Genomic DNA, 20,012 nt, shown 5'->3' on the forward strand with positions numbered 1-20,012 from the left:
CAAAATCGAGACTTCTCTTGCTTCCTCTGCAAAAGTTGTTATAGGAACTCCTCCGAAGGAACAAAAGTCAAATGAAGACTTCCTTTTCTAAAAGGAAGTAAATGTCAGAAAGAGCTTCAGAGGAAGCTCATCAGCTTCAGAGGAAGCCACATCCTTGGTTAAGGCAATCTTCCGACAAAAGATTGAGGTGAAAGCCCTCGATTAAGGCAATCTTCTGGGACAAGGTTGAGCTGAAAGCCCTCCACCCACCCTATGCGAGTAGGCATGGTGGACCCACCCTCTGCAAGTAGGTATGGTGGGTATCATGGAAGAAATTCCATGATGAGTTCGTTCACCCTCTGGGAGTAGCTATGGTGACCGTATTATCCATGGGAGTAGCCATGGTGGTAGTCACTATGTGACTTGGTCACTTAGAAGGAATCCTCCCTAGCTAAGAGGGAGTGTTGATGTATAGCTTGGTCGGATCCCTTGGGTGGGCCGACCTAATCAACCGAATTGCTAATGGGCCTTCGGCCTTAGCAATTTGCCTTTGTATTGGGCCTTATTTGAGCGGGTTATAGGTCAGCCCTATAGCTGTAACATGTAAAGGAATTCATGTAGCGTGTAAACATTATGTAAAATATAGCTTGCTCAGGACCTATTAATATGTAACTTGTAAAGTGTTATTGGTCAGGTCCTAACCGATGTAACTTGTGATATTGGTCTAACCCTATAATGGCGAATGTAACTTGTGGTTATAAATGGGTCTGACCCTATAATGTAACTTGTGAATTTGTAATTTAGCGCCAAAGCCGACCTAGGCATAAGGGTTAAGGGCGTGTATATAAAGGAAGTGACTTGAGGTCTCAAGTGATATAACTAAAGCGAATATCATCTGCCTTAATGTGATCTGTTTTGCTCCAAAGGTCAGCAAACATACTTTGAAGGTCTGCGATCTCAATCTAAGCCCTAGCGAATCTCTTCCTAGCTGGGCGAACTTCATTACCAGCTGAGCGAACATCACCCTAGATTGTTCTGAGGCTGCCGAACCTGCTACAGGCAGTAGTACCTGCATTTTGGAGAATCCTTCAAATCTGATCTCAGGTCCCAGGATCAGATAAGTCGTGTCTTGTCACTTGTGTTTGTGCCCTAGCTGGGCAAAGTTGTAACCTATTTCTGTGATTAATCTACGGCAGATCTGAGACATTAGTTGCTGGGTTTTTCCTCCAAGAGGGAGACTTTCCCAAGGTATGGTTGTGTTGTGTCCTTCTTACTGTGCATTTTTGTTTTTTGCTCATTAATTGTTAATCTGATCATTAAAATCTAACAATTGTCTCAATCACCCTCATCCTTCATATGATGGTGTGCCTCAATCTTTTGGAACACTATGCTAATTGCAGCTTCTTTGCTTTTATGTGTCAATCCATGTTGCCTAATAGTCCTAGTGCTCCATCCATCACAGTCACCCTCGTTTTTCATATGATCGCATGCCTCAACATGTCACTTGGATCCCTATGCTATTTGCAACTTCTTTATTTTTGTGTCAATCCATATGCACATGGCACATCATCATCATGATCCATTATATCATGGTGCATAACACCAATGCTACAATAAATAATAGGTTGTTCTTTGCACTTGAAGTTAATTTGACAACATTCATCCTTCATTCCCTTCATTTATCCATCCTTTTCTTTCCACCAAAAGGTGTCATAGTTTCATTACATCCTTGTGAGATATCAACATCAAACATGTACATCCATTCATTCTAGAATCATATCATCCAATCATCCAAGAGACATCAACCAATATGTTTAATCCTTATCCCTCATCAATTCTATATCCATGGCCTATACATCATCTCAACATGATTTTTCTCAAGTAATATTTTATCAATCATGGCACATCTTCTTATCACCCTTTATCTTTTCAAGAGACCTTCTAAGCTCCATTTCGTCAAACAACTCTCTTGAGGGGGCATCACTTCCATCATCATCCTTAAGCTACTGAAGCAACTTATCACCGAGCTCCATACCATCCTACTTTTTGTTCTTCTTTGACACAATGCCACTTAACCATGACATTGTATCAAAGAGAGGAAAAATGTAGACACCGAATATTTTCCTAGTACACCCTTGTCCCAATCAACTAAATAATTACATCATCTAGTCAAATCCCCTTCACCTAACGTCCCCTATCTAATTAAAAATCCTATTATTTAATTTGTCTCCTTTCCACCTCATGTAATTACCTATTTTCCACCTCACACGCCTAGTATTATTTAATTATGGCTATATTCTCTCAACAAACTTTGAAGAATAAAGGGACCTTGAATAGGCTTCTCCCCCACATTCCTCATGGTTGTAACAACTTACAATTTTTGGTAAAGTGCACCATGGCCCTTCACATTCCAATAACCTCCATCATGACCCTCCATTCTGTCCTTAATCCTAGAAAATCTTCTCATTTATCCTCCACCATTGATCTTCCCATCACATCTCCACCATTCATTGCCTCTACCAACAATCTATAAATCGAGGCATCCTTCCATCCTTTTCATCCATTCCATTTGAGCTAATTGTATGCTATCAATTTAGGTACTCCTTTTGGCAACAAGAGCATCCACAATTCAATCATCATCAGAGCAAATTAAATTTACAATGAAGTTCATCGATAATGTTGTTTTGATTGCTTGTGTTATTGCTTTGTTTTGAATTCCTCGGTATGCTTTATTTGAGGTTTCTTCGGTTTGAACAAGAACTTTCATTTGCATTTGTGTTTCCAATTTGCATTTCAAACTGATGCTTACCTACGCATTTGGGTATTTCAAAATGGAGCAACGCTGTTCATTGTGTCATCTTATTGAAGTTGTAACAAGTAAATGCCATAATTAGAGATATTGGGAAAGGCATGTGTTTCTAGATGGGCTATCTTTACAAATTTAAACAAAACAAAATATACTAATTTTGACAATCTCTAGCATCTACATATATTAATGATTTTAACTTGTATACAACAAAATAATACATGAATAAAATGAAATAAAATATTTATTCATGTCCGCTAACAAACAATGAACATCTATAGGTTGTGATTGGTCTAAAGGAGTAAGGCAATGTAAAGGCAACTCCAAAAGAAAATTCGATTAATTGAGGACAAAGACGCCTAAACAACTTATATAGATGATCACTTGAACAAAAATACAACAAATATGATACCCGAAGAAGGAAGGGGAACTACACATAGACAAACCAATCATTGCCCACTTATGATGTTCAATAATAAAGCCAAAAAGGAAAAGTTAGCATATCTAAACAGGCAGTTGCAAAAACTCCAATCTCAAAAATATAACAGACATTAGCAACAAAACAGCTTGTCTATAGCTTCATGGTAGATAGCTTCCTGTTGATGCGTTTTTTGTGCACATACGAACATAGAATAAAATACCAAGGCATCTTATCCTCTCTTGAACAAAGTCTCTCAAATGCTATGCTTTGTGATCAAATGAGACAATTCCAAGGTTACGAAATGTCAAGACTTGACTCGTGGATAAGCTCAATGGCTTAATGTGATAATGTTGTTTTCACTTCGAGACTTACGTAATTGTTCAATTTGGGAATCTTGTTGAAATTAGACTTTCAGATTTAATGGAAAACTTAGAAACTGAATCTTAATTGATTTGTTGTTTAGTTTAGAGACTTTCAGAATTAGGCATAAACATAAAGATGAACAATAATGAAACACAACACGCAAATACCCTGGGAAAACCTCGTAAGAGGAAAAACCCAGCAATAAAGACCCACAGGTCTGATTATGCATTCAATTCCAAAAGGTAACAATGTGTACTTATCTGCAACTCAAATCTGAGATTTGTATTCTGCACACTTCCGTAAATCTGATCTGCTTCTTTATCATGAACAGGTTTTTACTAGGTTCTTACTTCCATAGGGAATAGGTCTGCCCTTTCAAGTTTCAAGTGAATATATTTGCTTCGGGTCTGTATCAGATCTGCACCTTCAAGAACTTGCTATCAACAGCAACAATATTCGCTATGATCTTGAACAGATTTGCCAAGCTCAGTAACAACTTTCGCACCTTTAAAGCAGATATCCTTTTTCGCTGTTTTGTGTATTTATTGAATGGCAAATGACTTTGTTATATATGAGTTCTAACGTGCAAGCTTTCCTTTGGGGTCGGCCCCATATTTTGGCACCCATATTTTATATTTAACCTTCACACGTTACCTTAATTGTTCTGCCCTATTTAAGGGTCACACGCTACATGGGATAGGGTCGGCCCTATAACACTCAAATACATGAGAATAGGACCCAACTGAGTCTCCACGTTACATCAAGAAGAAGGCCCCAGCCCTATAAGGATTCGAATCCTTATTTATTTTCCTCACTAAGTTACAATAAACTAACAAATCTTTCATGGATTTGGAATTGGAATAAGTATGTTGATGACTTAAGATTTTGTAATTCAGCTCTTGATCTAATCTGACAAAGATTTCTAAAAAAAGGACAAAAGGAATAGGGTTTAGGAATTCTATTCTAAAGCCTAGAATGCAAGAAAAGGGTGAATGATTCAATGGAATCCTATTGGGCAAGGCCTCGCCATCAAATCGAACAATTTGACACAAGCTCAGTGCAATCATCTAAGGTATATTTCAAAGATGTTCAAATCATTACCATCAAACATTGAAACCATTCAAATTAATGCATAACAATGGACGTATAACAATTGAAGTTAAGTTCGCATAAAATTCTAGTTGACCACACAAGGCACACTACAATCAGCAAGAGGCTAATGGCATGGATTAGATGGATTCCACACAAATGCATTCAACAAATTTTTTCATTCAATCTAAGATACTAGAAACAAATTCTAATCTAACTTGGAGGCAATGAGAACCACAAATGCATGCAACACTTAAACAAAATCACCATCAATGGAACAATGACTTGTATTCAAATCTGACAATTCTCAAAAATCTCTCCCTTACAAATGAGAGGCACTGGGGTTTATATAGAGCCTCAAAAGAAATGAACGGCTAAGATCGATTCAAGATCAATGGCCAAGAATCCAAGATTACAAGATAAAACCCTAATTAGGGTTTGTTACAAACACCATTACATTGGCCAATGAGAGATGAGGGTAGGTAAGATAAATAATATTTGATGTAGTGCCACATGTCACTTATCCCCTCCTTGAATGAATGTTGACTTGGTACCCTTTGATTGAAGGAATGGTGATTGGAATGTCACCTCAGCTCACCCTGTAGACTTACTCAATTTGCCTTGGTACTTTTTTCATGATACTTGGAATTCCTTATGATACTTTGTATTCCATCCTTATGTTAGGGAATTCCTTGGACTATTTTCTCCTTAACATTCTATGACTTTGAAATTCCTTGATGTATTTCTTGATGTGAGATCCTTTGTGCTCATGTCTTGGACTTGCTTTCCTTCATTTGTTCATCATCAAGGTGAAGTCTTCTTCATGTTTGATCTAGTCCACATCTTCGCCTTTTGGGATCTCTATCTCGAAATCCTCATCCAATCTTTGAAGTGTTGATCTTCCTTATCCGCATTATTTGAGATTCCTTGCAATATGCATCCTCCTTTACCTAAGCCTTGATCATCGTTCTTTTCTTCCTTGTAGCAAACCTGCAAAACAAACAAATATTAAATTAAACACTTATGGGATAAACTTATTAGAATATTAAAATAATGTTAATTTTAGTATTAATGCTCAATAGTGTATATTCTATTTTAGTAAGATCTTCTACGATCTTCTCAACAGTTTCTTATTAGAAACTTGCTATTCTTGTAAATACTCTTGTATTATTTATGAGCGTCTTGCTCATTCTGTAAATCAATCAATTCTTTGAAATCCATTGCATGTCTCGCACTGTTTTATGGTATCAGAGCTTTAGGAGAATTTTTTTTGGAAATTTTTTAATTCTAATTTCCAATTAGTGGAAATTTTCGAAATTATTCCAATTAATCTTAAAAATCCATCTAGGGTTTTTCAGTTTTTTTTTTTTCTTCGATCATGTGTCTACTTTGTGGGTTTGTGCAGTCGCGATTTTTCGCGACCCGTGGTTTTTCCTGCTAACCTGAGTTCTGTCATTCTCGGTTGCACATGAAAGATTTTTTTCCTTCCGCGGTATTATCTGCTCGCGATTCGGAGTGCAGGTGTTGCGAATTTTTTTTCGCATTCTGGATTCTACATCACGTTTACTTTTACGGCGGCTATTTTCTGGTTCTTTTTCGGCAGCGTTCATGGCTCTGTGCGCGACCTGCAGACTAGTCGCGACCTGCAAACTGTTATTGTGAGCTCTAAAACCCGTGTGGACGTCTATATTGGTGGCACGACTCCCGTTTTTTTTTTCCTGTGCCAAGTTTCTTTTGTCTGCAAATTTTCTGGGCATTTCATGGCTCCCACGACCCTCTGATTTTTTTTTGATTAAGGTGTTTACCTTCAATTTCCATCGAAAATAAATTTTTCTTGCAGATTCTTGGTGGGTTTTTCGAAACCTAATTTGGGTAGTTGTCTGATTTTTCTGGGTGCATCGTTTTCCATGCCTCAATTTTTGAGCCAACGGATTTGAATTTGGCTTTCAAATTCCTTCTGGGTTCTCTCATCTTTCAAGCACCTGTCCGTTTTTTCTGCATCAACCAGGACTTATCTTGAAATCCGTGCTTGTTGCAATTGTACCTGTCTCTTCCTGTCATTTTCAATGCATTGGGAAACGTGCAAATGGCTTCTCTAACCAACCTGATGTTAGAAGGCAGTCAACGCTTTAATGGCAACAATTACAACATCTGGAAACAGCATATGTTGACCATTTTTGAATATAGGTGTCTTGACCAGCTTGTTTTGGGAAAAGAGCTCAGTCTTGGTACACCTGGTGTAGATCAAGATAAGTTTGATGAACGCAATCGTGAGGCAGTTATGCTTCTCAAACTCTCCGTGACTGATGATCAGTTACCACAGATTCCTTCCGACAAGACAGCTTTCGACATCTGGAAGCATCTAAAGGAATTGCATGAGACATCCGACAAGAGCCAAGCATTCTTTCTGAAGAATCAGTTGTTCTCCATTATGATGGACGAACGCATGTCCTTACAGGAACACCTCACGAGGATTAAGGACATTCAAGATCAGCTCGAAGCTATTGGTCGGACTATGGAGGAAGAAGACATGGTAGTAATCACTCTGAAAAGTCTTCCGAAATCATATGAACACTTCATTGAGACCCTCAATATTACTTCAACTAATGTTGACCTGAAGTTTTCAAAATTGTGCACCAAACTTCTACAACAGGATCGCTGGAAACAACAATTTGGTAGTGGTACTACGTCAACCTCCTCGGAAAATGCCTTTACAACCCAATCCTTTCACAAGGATAAAGGCAAATTTCAGTCCTCTCAGTCTTTTCAGCAGAAAGGCTCTTCTCAGACACAGGATGGTGCTAAGAAGAAGAATGTGCAGTGCAATTACTGTCACAAGTACGGCCATATGAAGAAAGATTGCCGTCAGAGGCTCGCTTCTGAACAAAAGAAGCAGGGAGGGTCACACCAGAAGGCACATGTTGTTGAACATTCCGAGCAGAAGGAGTCTGCCTTTATGGCTAAGAGGTCTTCAGATCATGCCAGGTCTTCTGCTTGGTACATCGACTCTGGTGCGTCACGTCACTTTTCTCATCGACGTGACTGGTTTACAAACTTCTCATCTTTCAGTGATTCCGTTGTATTTGGCGGAGGTGGAGTATACAGTTGTCGGCAGAGGCACTGTTCAGATACAATCTAGTGGCAGGAATCTCATCTTCCTGAATGTGTACTATGTTCTTGGTATGGAACTTAATCTGCTCTCTGCCAGTCAGATTATGAGGAATTCTCCTCAGCTAGATGTGGTGTTCAGTGCTCACAAGTGTTCCATCATTGATCAGGAGACTCGTCTTACTGTTGCTGTTGGTCTAGAGGATCATGGCCTATACAGGCTTCTTGACACTGGGGATTCTCCTGAAGTGGCTCTGGCAGCTCGTGTTTCCCCTCTAAGCACTTTGTGGCATCAGAGATATGGACATCTCAACATTTAGTATCTCTCTCAGCTATCTCAGGAGGGACTTGTTTCAGGGTTACCTGATATTCAAACTCAGCATCTTGGAGTATGTGGCGCCTGTCAAGCTGGCAAACAGCATCGGACTTCATTCACACATGGAAAGTCTTGGCGCGCATCTAAGGTACTTCAATTACTTCATGCTGATATTTGTGGTCCTATGAATACATCTTCTGTTATTGGTTGCAAATACTTTTTGCTTATTGTAGATGATTTTAGTAGAAAGATGTGGGTGTACTTTCTTAAACACAAATCAAATGTATTTAGTATCTTTCAGAAGTTTAAGTCCTTAGTTGAAAAAGAGTCTGGATGTAGCATCATTACTCTTAGGACAGATAACGAGGGGGAATTTTGTTCTTTTGCATTCTCCAACTTCTGTGATACCCATGGCATCAAACACCAATTGACTACACCCTACACTCCTCAGCAAAACAGTGTTGTTGAGCGTCGCAATCGTACGGTTGTTGAGATGGCTCGTTCAATGTTACAACAAAGGAGTGTTCCGAATAAGTATTGAGTTGAAGCAGTGTTTACTGCTGTCTACCTGCTTAACCATTCACCTACTCAGGCTGTTAAGGGGAAGACTCCAGAAGAGGTTTGGTCTGGTAGGAAGCCTAAGATCAGCCACTTGAAGGTTTTTGGCTTTGTTGCCTATGTTTGGATTCCAGATGCTAAGCGCTCCAAGTTGGATTCCAAAAGTCAGAAACTCATGATGACAGGATACAGTGATCACCATAAGGCCTACAGACTGATAGATATAGACACTGAACGTCTTATCTTCAATCGTGATGTTGTATTTGATGAAGACAAAGGATTCTTTCAATCCCCTTCTTCTGAGCAGTGTTCTGAGGATCAGCCTCACAGTGTTCTTCCATTAGGCTCGCCTGATGGGCAGGATAATGCAAAATCCATTTTCAATGATGCACTACCTGAGTTCCCTCCGGAGAATAATCCTCCTCCTGTTGCTCCTGTTCCTAATCCTGAGCCTCTTCCAGCTCCTCCAAATGTTAGCACTTCTACTCTCCAACCTAAATGGTGGGCCAAGACCATTGGTGATCTCAGGGATACTGAGCTCATTGAGGGTAGAACCTCCCGTAATAAGAGCAAACAGCAGCATACAGTCAATTTTGCTCTCATGGCTAACATACACAGTGTTTTTGAGCCTCAGACATATTCAGAGGCTAAAGGTATACCTGAGTGGGAACAAGCTATGGAAGCTGAGTTCCAGAGTCTTCAAAAGAATCACACTTGGGCCCTTTCTGATCTTCCTTCAAGGAAGAAGCCCATTAGCTGCAAATGGGTGTACAAAGTAAAATACAAAGCTGATGGAACCCTAGACAAGTATAAGGCTCGTCTTGTTGCTCGTGGGTTCTCACAGAAAGAAGGCACTGACTACGAAGAGACTTTTGCTCCTACAGCCAAAATGTGTACCATACGGCTCGTTCTTGCCTTGGCAGCCCAGTTCAGTTGGAAAGTCCATCAGATGGACGTCAAGAGTGCCTTTTTGAATGGTGACTTACAGGAAGAAGTCTACATGACGCAACCCCCAGGATTCAAGGTTGTTGGTCAAGAACAGAAGGTCTGTAGACTAGTCAAAGCACTCTATGGTCTGAAACAAGCTCCTCGGGCTTGGTACATGAAAATTGATAAGTACCTGACGGATCATGGTTTTCAGTGGAGTCCATTTGATGCAAACCTGTATATCAAGCATACTAGTAATGATGTTCTGTTTGTGGTTGTCTATGTGGATGACTTAATCATTACTGGCAATTCAGCACATTTGATCACTGGGATCAAACAGGATTTGTGCCACACCTTTGATATGACAGATTTGGGACTTCTACATTACTGCTTAGGAGTTGAAATCTGGCAGACTGAGAACAGTATCTTTCTCTCTCAGTCCAAGTATGCCAGAAGTCTTGTGGACAGGTTCAGAATGCAGGATTGCAAACATGCCTCTACTCCTATGGAACCCGGGCTCAAACTTTCAGCTCAGTCATCTTCACCAGTTGTGGATGAATCTTTGTTCAAGCAACTAGTGGGCAGCCTCATCTATCTTACTGCCACTAGACCTGACATTAGTTTTGCAATGAGCTACATTTCACGCTTCATGACAGCTCCCAAGGCTAATCATTGGATAGCAGCGAAGCGTGTGCTGCGTTATGTGAGTGGCACTCCAAATTATGGACTTCTGTACACTCGAAGTTCTGATCCAACACTCAGTGGTTACACAGATTCTGACTGGGCAGGTTCGGTTGATGACCGTAAATCTACAGCAGGGTATGTGTTTAGTTTGGGATCTGGTGTTGTCACATGGACTAGTAAGAAGCAGCAGGCAGTGGCTCTCTCCTCGACAGAAGCAGAGTATCGGGGAGCAGTTAAGGCATCTTGTGAGGCGGTTTGGCTTCGACGAATGCTTGCGGATATGCATGTCTCCCAGGCAGGTCCAACTCCCTTGTTCTGTGATAATCAGGGAGTGCTCAAACTCGCCAAGAATCCAGTCTTCCATGAAAGAACCAAGCATGTGGAAACTCATTGTCACTATATTCGACAGCTGGTTGAAGACGGATTCATCCAGTTGCCGTATGTTCCTAAACCGGAGCAGCCAGCAGACATCTTCACCAAGCCCCTTGGTCCTGATAAATTTGTAAAATTCAAGGGGTCTATAGGTGTAGTTAATAGATTGAGCATTAAGGGAGGGTATTAGAATATTAAAATAATGTTAATTTTAGTATTAATGCTCAATAGTGTATATTCTATTTTAGTAAGATCTTCTACAATCTTCTCAACAATTTCTTATTAGAAACTTGCTATTATTGTAAATACTCTTGTATTATTTATGAGCGTCTTGCTCATTCTGTAAATCAATCAATTCTTTGAAATCCATTGCGTGTCTTGCACTGTTTTAAAACTTGATTTCAACCTAGGTGGGATATCCATCCGCATACGAACGGATCAATTCTCAAAACATCCACATTATCCCCATTCATTTCTTCGCTTGGTGGAAATTTGATGCCAATAAGGACTACTTTGTAATTGATCTTCATTTGAATTGATTCGTCCCTCCTTTGTAATTTTGTCCTCAAGTGGAAATCCGACCCCCATCGAGACTCGTTGTCCTTGAAAATCTTGTGTTGATTTGATCAATATTCGATGGAGTGGAAATACAAACCTCGTAAAAACTTTGTTCCCAACATTTGTTCCAACTTGAATCAATTTGACTTAGGTTCCAATTAGAAAATTGTAACACCAATTCTGGAAAATGTGAAAGTCCGAATTTAAATCTGGAAAATCATCCTCAAGCAAACCTGATTTTCAAACTTAGGATAAGTCTGAAGACACCCCTGTAAACTCATAAAATCAAGTATTTGGAACCCAAAATTGTTACCCAGGTCTGGAAATATCACTTGGAGGTTTGAAAACACTCAGAAAGTGACTGATTTTTTATATCAAAGTTGTAAAAAAAGTCTGATTTTCTGAGGACTAAGTCTGAATACGCCCTCCAATGTCTCAAAATACTCAAAAAATGATCAAAATCAGTGGTCGGAAGTGGTCGCAGCCATGTCACATGCTTGCATTTGAATAATTTTGCCCCTCAAAAGTCAGAAATGGTCACATCTGGGCACAACTATGTGGCTGGAAATGAAGTTTCAGTCTAAAGACAACCTGGTATGCTCAGTAAAATGTCAAGAATGGGGTCCGAAAGTATACCACGAGCCTGGAAATACTTGGAAAGAACTGTAGATAAGTTTTATTTTCAAATTTCAAAATCTGAATACACCTTCCAAGTCAACAATGGTTGCCCAAAAGTCTAAAGACAACCTGCAACTAACATGAATCAGCATTTTGAAGTAGTTGAAGCCATTTGAAATTTTTGTTTTTTTATGTGTTTTACCTCTCCAAGGCCAAAATGGCCAAATCTGGGCGCAAGTAGAGGGCTGGTAATAAAAATTTAAGTCTAAAGACAAGTCTGAAAATGCAGTTTCAGACTTATATTAACAATGGAACCTTCAACAAATGTCTCCAAAACTCGCCAAAATGAGTGCACAAGTGAAATCACCCAATTGTGGAGGAGCTGGAAATGGAAGTTAGTCTGAGGACAGCCTGCAACAATGGAGTTTCAGACTTATAGCAGCAATGGTGAACCTCAAAAAATCTTCCAAAATGACCCCTCAATCAAATCGCCTAAGTGTGGAATGGTTGGTAAGTTGAAAATGAAGTCTGAAAATAAAGTTTCCAGCCAACCATGAGGTCAAAGTAAGTTCCAGCAATGGCGTCTAGCTCTGATCTTAATAAAATGACAGCCCCTTAGCATCAATGGTATTCAGCAATATCATCTAAAATCACCCCAAAGTCTGAAATTTGCACCATCTATCAAAATCGTGGTCTCTCCAATGGTAGCGCAACTTCTCAAAATCGACAAATATGGCTCAATCAGCAACAAAAGCTTGCTGTAGCCTCCTCCAATGGCAGCGCCTAGGTGAAATTATCCTCCAATCTGCAACTCCAGCTCAAGAATGGTGTCCAATGGACACTTAGTCAAAATCACCTAGCTGGGAAACTACTAACTTGCCTTCAATCTGCCACTTAACCATCACAATCAGCACTTATAATATTATTTTAATGTTGGGCAGGCTCTTTTAAACTAGTTTTCACCTTGTCAACTCACCACACAAGCAATGTGGGATAAAACTTTGCCCTTTTAAACTTGCTTAGGGAAAATCGATTTGGATTAAGAAAATATTTAATCTTTAATAACTGTTGCAAATCATTTAATAATTGTTTTTGGTAATTAAATAATCATTACCCAATGCAAAAACAATTAAATTTGGGCCACTTTATCAAATTTAATTCACTTTCACCAAAATTGAGCCAATTGGGGAAAATCACCCCATATCTAGATAAAAATCCAGATGAAAAATCATCAAAAATCACTTGGGGAAATTCGCCACTCATTAGGACAATCATCTGCATAAAAATCCATCAAATTTGTTCACAAACTATCATCAGGATAGGAAATTTCATCTGGATCAAAGTCATCTGAATTCCAGGGGGAAAACGTGGGTCATCAAGATAATTTCCCACACTTAGTCAAAATTTTAGCCTCCCTGGTGGAAATCGCCCTCCATCAAGAACTTGAATGGGGGAAAAACAAGGTCCATCGGAATTGTGGGGGAAATTCTCCTCCCATCAAGATTTTGAGTGGGGGAAAATCATGGGTCATCGGAAATGTAGGGGAAAAGCACCTCCCATCAAGATTTTTGACCTTTAGACCACTAAAACATGGATTTTCATCAGGAATGCAATGATTTCTCCACTCAAAAACATCTGGACACCTCAAATTTCATTATTATGCATTGGGACTTGGCCAAATTCATCAAAATTTGAGGGAGAAAACAAGGATTCCATTGGGATAAAGTGCAATTTTGACTTGGATTACCTCCTAGGAGCAAGAAAATAACCCCTAAAGGACCTCTTAACACTTAGGCACAAAAATATCTCCGACTTAGACTCACTTAGGCATATTTGCACTCCAAATTAAACACTTGTTGCAACCTCAAACTCGGACAAAATTTAGGATCACACAACAATTTCACATTTTAAACACGTTTGATCCTAGACCCTCTCATTAGCAAAGGCAAACACTAGGAAATCATTACTAAACCAAGGCAATCTAGGCAAAACATCTACCCTAAAAAGTGAAAAAGTGGGGGTCCCCATTTGCAATGGGGCGATGTGTGAAGACGTCACAACACTTCCAATCTGTTGTTTTCTAGAAAAATGATTGTCAATTTGACTTGGAGCTAATAATAAGAAACATGGCTAGCCTACAGCTTTGTAGCCCTCTCCTGTTCCTATGTCTCCCCTAGGTAAATGGTTGGCAAAGGCATCTGCCTAAGATAGGAAAATCATAAAGAAAACAGCCATTTCCTGCCAAAAATGAAGCTTGTGGCCATTTGAAGGGGGTAGAGTAGGTCAGTGACTCCTAGCATGGCCAAATAACAATGTGAAAAAAGATTAATAGATTCAACAAATAATAAAAAAACATTAATACAGAACTGTGCAGAAAGGGATCTGTGTATGTCTAGACCGAAACTGTGAAGCGGGCCACTGTCTCAGCATTACAATTACAACTAAACCCCCAAGTAGCTAGCCTCATTAAAGACAAGAACATTAAATCTAGAATCATCATATATTTTCTGACCAACCCATGCATAAGAGAACCTGAGAAGCATGTTGACAGAAAGAGATGTTACTGTGGTAAACAAAGAACAAATAAAACTGGTCTAAGAAAAGGGATCATGTAACTGTCCTTTCACAAAAAAAAAGTCTTGGATTACAACTAATCTTTTGATGAACGAGCAAACCATGTGCTGTAACCCAATCTCCATATCCCAACTATAAATTAAGCTATCAAACACATTCCTTGTTAAATCAAGACCATGGGTTAACAACTCAAGTACAAAACTAATACTTAAACAAAAACAGATGCATTAAACTTATGTGCCCCTTGTTTGAGCTGCCAGTTTAAATCTAAAAAATCTTTGCTTAATCGTCCGGAGCATAATAAAATGCCATGATATATGCATTGTGGAATAACAATAGGGCTTTGTTAAATTCAATTTAGTTTATGGAATAAAAGAAGATGACCCAGATAATATGAGCCAGATATTGCATAGAAGCAAGAAAATCAAGTGACAGCAGCTGCCTTTGTTTCCATGTAAATTGACCAATTTTCTAAATCTCCCTACACTATAGGATTTTTTTAATAAACTTTAAAGAAAACAAGGGAATATTAAATCCCTAATTCAGTCCCAATGTCATACCTCCTTTGAATACTCATCCAAAATTGAAGGCTTGAGTTGCATTTGTTTGTACAGAGTTCCAACTATCACACATTCTTTGCCATCTTCAAGTCCTAAAACCGTACACACTACATGACAACAACAAAGAACATATAAATGTAGATATCTTAGAACCTCAATGAATGATTCCATTGCGACATCACAAAAAAAGCTTAATTTTCTGCATCTCTCACAGAGTACATTCAATAACTCATTATACGATAAATAAATTTGATTTTAACTTCTTTAAGTGCCATGGAAAATGTTGAAAATGATAGTACTTCAGAAATCACTGGTAAACCAGTATAACATAAAACAATCTTTCTGTAGGCATTTTTTGTCTGCAATATAAAATAGAAAAAGTACAATGAAAATTTCACCAGTCAAACTGACCAGACTTCAAAGAATTATTGAATTGAATTGAAGGAATTATAATAACGTCCACGATACCAGCAGTCTAAGGGACCAAGAGTCGAAACCCTTAAAAACTTTCAAGTTCGCTTTAGATGTCAACTCTTCAGTAGTGAATCTTAATCAAGGAGCCAGCAGTTTTGTAAAGTCTCGCCTCCTCAAATAGCTCATTTAAGCTGTCTTCATAAGCAGCACAACCCATGATAAAGTGCCATTCTGTTTCAACCATCCCTCTATTGCAGAAAATGCAGATTCTATCATCCCACTCTTCTTTTGGGACTGTCCATCTGCCTGTCTCACACCTAAGATGGTGTGAACCAGGTATTATGGGAACTAAGCATTGAGTGTAAAATTATATTATTTTTTCTATGTTGTTTTTTTTTTTACTTTTACTATGATGTACCTCCAAGCATTTGTTTCTCATTTTCTCTTATCCAATTGCTTTTTTTGTTAGTAGAATAATTAGTCATTGATATGGTCACGGGTATAACTGCCCACCATACACATTTGAAAGAGAGCAAGAGGAAAAGCTAGATTCAAAAAAGTTATAAATTCATCAAGTAATACTTGAGAAATAGGCTATTACCCCATAAACAATTAAATTAAAACCAAAAGTATCCTTACATTGTAATGGAGAAAAGATCTTGCTGCCTCTCTAACATTTTCGCTTTAGTACAATCAAGTTGATGTACAAACATTAAATATAAGACAGCCTTATCACTATCTCCTTGAGAGTGCATATTCTGCAAAAATGTCTACGTTTTCTACAAATTAGCTCAAAGTGATAGCCAAATGTTGGCACCAAAGATGCCCCTCCCATGATTTGTGCGATAGCTAACCAATGCAAGTGTAAAGGGATTTGAATCTAGTGTGCAGAATTTGCTTTGTAAGTGATAACTCGTTCTTGTGTACATTTGTAAAATTGTAAGTGATAACTGATTCTCATGTGCAATTGCAAGTGCTAACTGACTGCTCTGGTTTGATAGAATCAATCACAGACAATTGAATGAATGAAATTTTGTTCACGTTTGTCTGTGCATATGTTTGCTTCCATTAAAGTTTTTGTATGCATTTGCATCTAGTTTAGTAGTCACTTTATGTACTAACTCAGTGGCAAATTAGTTTCCAGTGAAGGTTCTGAACCCTGCATGTGCTTCAGGTGAGACATTGTTTGTAACTTTGTATGCAAGCGCACAAAGGAAACTTAAATGAGGGATTACCCATAGACTAGTATGCAAAGTAAGAAATGATACCATCATTATTGATGATGAAGCCAATACATTAATTGTGGTGGAATCAAATGATACCCTCAATATTGATGATTTCAAGGTTCAAGAACTTACTGGTGACAAAGTAGCAGTAACTGCAGCACCACACAAACCATCCCAAAGAAGATGTCCTAGCCCTTTGATGTGCTTTATTGACAGAGTTAACCAGGACAAAGGTTCATTGTGATAGCATGTACCATTGCCTAACGAGTATGTGTAAGGTTCTTGCCTTGATCTTGAAGCTGAAAGCATGGATAGATGCACAATTAGAGGCAAAAATCAAAATACTGGATCAGCTACAGGACAAGTCCTTAGTCTCCAGCACTCCCAATGATATTGCTGCCTTTTCCAACAAGGTCACTGATCAAATATGCATTGATAAAGAAAAAAAAGAGAAGTTCAAAACTCCAGTCAAACAGTTGGTCCAAAATGCAAGGGGGGATGCAAACAATAATGGTCAATTGCTTAACATTCACAAGCAAATTCAAGCCTTGGTAGGTCAAAATACTGCATTGGCCAAGGATGATGTGCCAACCATAACAAAGATTACCGCAGAGGTCATTGTTTTTCCTGCCATCCCCCACACCGCACACATCAGCTGGCAACAAATTTTGAAAAAGGAAGTCTTTCCCACATTGTCAGTAGTCTCCAAGATCATACTCCTGGAGCAGATTCCAGATGATAGATATTTTGGATGAGTTCTGTAAAGTTCTGCTCATGCCTTTCAAGCCTTGCTCTCGAGATGACTTATTTCTGTTAATTTTAGTATTTTCAGATTAGATAACACTCAGAAAATCAGAATTTGTTTCTAACTAGGTTTAATTAGATTTATTGTTTTCCAGATTTAAGCATAGTAAGAAATGAATGCATAAAGACAAGACAAAGATACCCTGGGAAAACCTCCTAGGAGGAAAAACCCAGCCAGAAAAGATCCTCAGATCTGATTATGGTTTTAGATTCAATTGATAATTACACACTTATCTGGAGTATAGAGGTTGCAGTCACAAGGAAGATGATACAGAAGGTTACACAACTATCTTGCTGGCAGTGATCATGATTTGCAGCCCTTCTACATTGTCTTGCTGTGCATAACAAGGGTTAATTGTACCTTCCAACTAGTTCAGAGTCCTTTGCTTGAGCCTTCAATGGATATCACTGTTTTAATGATAACTTGCTGTCTGCTGTGATCTAATTGGTGATCTGCTGCACATAAATGGAGTTCGCTGTAACCTAACTGGTAATCTGCTGTGCATGAATGGAGTTCGCTGTGATCTGCTGTGTGTGGATGGATTTCACTATGATCTGCTGTTCACCAAGAAGTTCGCTATATTTTGCTTCTTACAAAGGAATTCACTATCTTGCATTTGTATTTCGCATTTTACTTGAACTGCATTGATTGCCATTGTGAGGAGTGTATGCTTTATTTATAGGAGAGCAAACCCCCTAATCAAGTCGGCTTTACCCTTTTAATTTGTAAATTAATTTATTTAATTTCTTTTGTTTGTAGAGGCTAGGGTCGGCCCTATCAAGGTGTAGCGTGGAGACCTTTTGGAGTAGCCGAAGTGTATAGGGCCTGGCCCTATATATTGGAGAAGGGGCTGGCCCCCTTAGGCGGATTCCAATGTTGCCCAAGGCAATTGGAATCCACCAGGCCCTAATTATAAACAACAATTTCCACGCATGCATGAAGAGTTGCAAAGACTCGTCAAGAATATCAAAATAGCAAGGCATTAGTGGTATTCTGCATGCCCTTTTTAAATAATTTTTGATAGTGTCTTACAGATTCCTAAGAAAAAAAAATAGTGATCTCAGAGATAAACTAATAGTAATTTAACTTGACAACTTAAAAAATTTCTCTAAAAAGCAAGATAACATTGGTTACTCAGAAACAACATTACAAAGGTGTAGAAATAATGAAAATTCTTTGAACCTGAAAAAATCAATGTTCAGTTCGATTGAAGGGAAACTACTCAATCATTCTGTGTATAAAGAAGGGATTAGAATTGATTCTGAAAGGATCAAAGTATCCAACAACTTTTCTTACCAACTAGCAAGCCAAGTGTACATTCATTTTTTGTTAAGTTGAATTTTCTAAAAAGAATTGTATCTAAATTTGTCGAATGAACAAGGTATATTGCAGCCATGATGAGTGGAAATTTTAAATTTAAATGCAGTAAAGAAGGTAAATAAGCTTTTGAGCAAATTAAAACAGCAATTGTGAATCCTTCCGTCCTCATGTGCCCTGACTTTCAGAAGGAATTTCTGATATATTGTCATGCTTCAGATCATACCATGTCAGCCATCTTAATTTGAGAAAACAATTAAGGCATCAAATCACCCATTTCCTTCATGAGTGGACCATTGAGAAAGCACGAATTTTACTATTCATCTATTGAAAAACATGCATATGTGGTTGTCAAAGCAGTTAGACGATACAAGCTTTTTATATAATGAATTTGCATTCTATTGTTTTTGTTCCAAATTTAGCTGTTGAGTCAATCTTAACCCAAAAGGATCTTGGCTGAAAGAGGAGTACATGGATCACCGAAGTACAAGAATATGACCTGAATCAAACGAACCCAGCTTGTCAAGGGATTCGGCTTATGCCAGCTTATTGCAGAAAATCAGGTTTGTAGTGAAGAAGTAATTGAAAGAACTGAATCAAATGAACTTCCAGTATCATTATTTATTGGTTCTACAATGAATAGTATTTGTGCATCAAAATTCTTAGCCTCCCTTCAGACCCTTTCCCTTGTTCAATTTTGTTGCCCCGGCTTATTGAAGGCTTTCCTTCCACTTCCACCACATGTCAGCAAGGCACATTTTTCAGACTGGCGCCCTTGCGTTAACCTCACTAGGCTCCGCTATGCTGTCGAGTGTCCTTTTCCCGCGTTCTTGCCTGGGCTTTCGAGCAAGTCAATTCCTTCGGGCCGAGCCTGCCACGTGTCACGTCAACGGGGTTTTCTTGAGGAAAGAAGGCAAGACACATCAAAATCGCCTGCGGGTTTTAAAAAAGAAAGGGGAATAAAGGCGAGAAGAGTCTCTGCTCCACTGCCACGCATACAGCAACAAACAATCGGCCATGCATTGGCATGAAAAGATGCCGAGGGATTACTACGGCTCAGGGACCAATCAAAAGCATGATCTGGTGCCAAGCGTCCGCTTGGAAATTTGTGCAAGCAAATGTAGAGAACTAGTCCGTTGGAGCAGTTACGCCGAAATGATGATCCAAGGTAGCAGGGTATTCTCATGAAGAGAACATGATGGCATCCTGAAGATGTATTGCCACGCAGCTTTCGAGGGAATCTTTTTTGTTTTCTTAGGTTTTCTATTTTGCAGCGGGGGAGGTTTATAAAAGGGCAACAATTATCAGTTTTAGAGG

At 38.8% G+C, this 20,012-nt stretch overlaps 1 protein-coding gene across 2 annotated transcripts in view; it reads right to left on the minus strand.

Annotated features, from left to right (window-relative positions):
• LOC131048411 (DNA polymerase delta small subunit) overlaps positions 1-20,012 on the minus strand; it is a 70,244-nt gene that overhangs the window by 21,042 nt on the left and 29,190 nt on the right. For both annotated transcript variants that reach the window (XM_057982368.2, XM_057982367.2), the window contains exon 5: positions 14,934-15,040. In XM_057982368.2, the coding sequence (XP_057838351.2) occupies positions 14,934-15,040 (107 nt within the window). The remainder of the gene's footprint in view (positions 1-14,933; positions 15,041-20,012) is intronic.

This window comes from Cryptomeria japonica, chromosome 8 (genome assembly GCF_030272615.1).
Source record: "Cryptomeria japonica chromosome 8, Sugi_1.0, whole genome shotgun sequence".
NCBI classification, from domain to species: domain Eukaryota; kingdom Viridiplantae; phylum Streptophyta; class Pinopsida; order Cupressales; family Cupressaceae; genus Cryptomeria; species Cryptomeria japonica.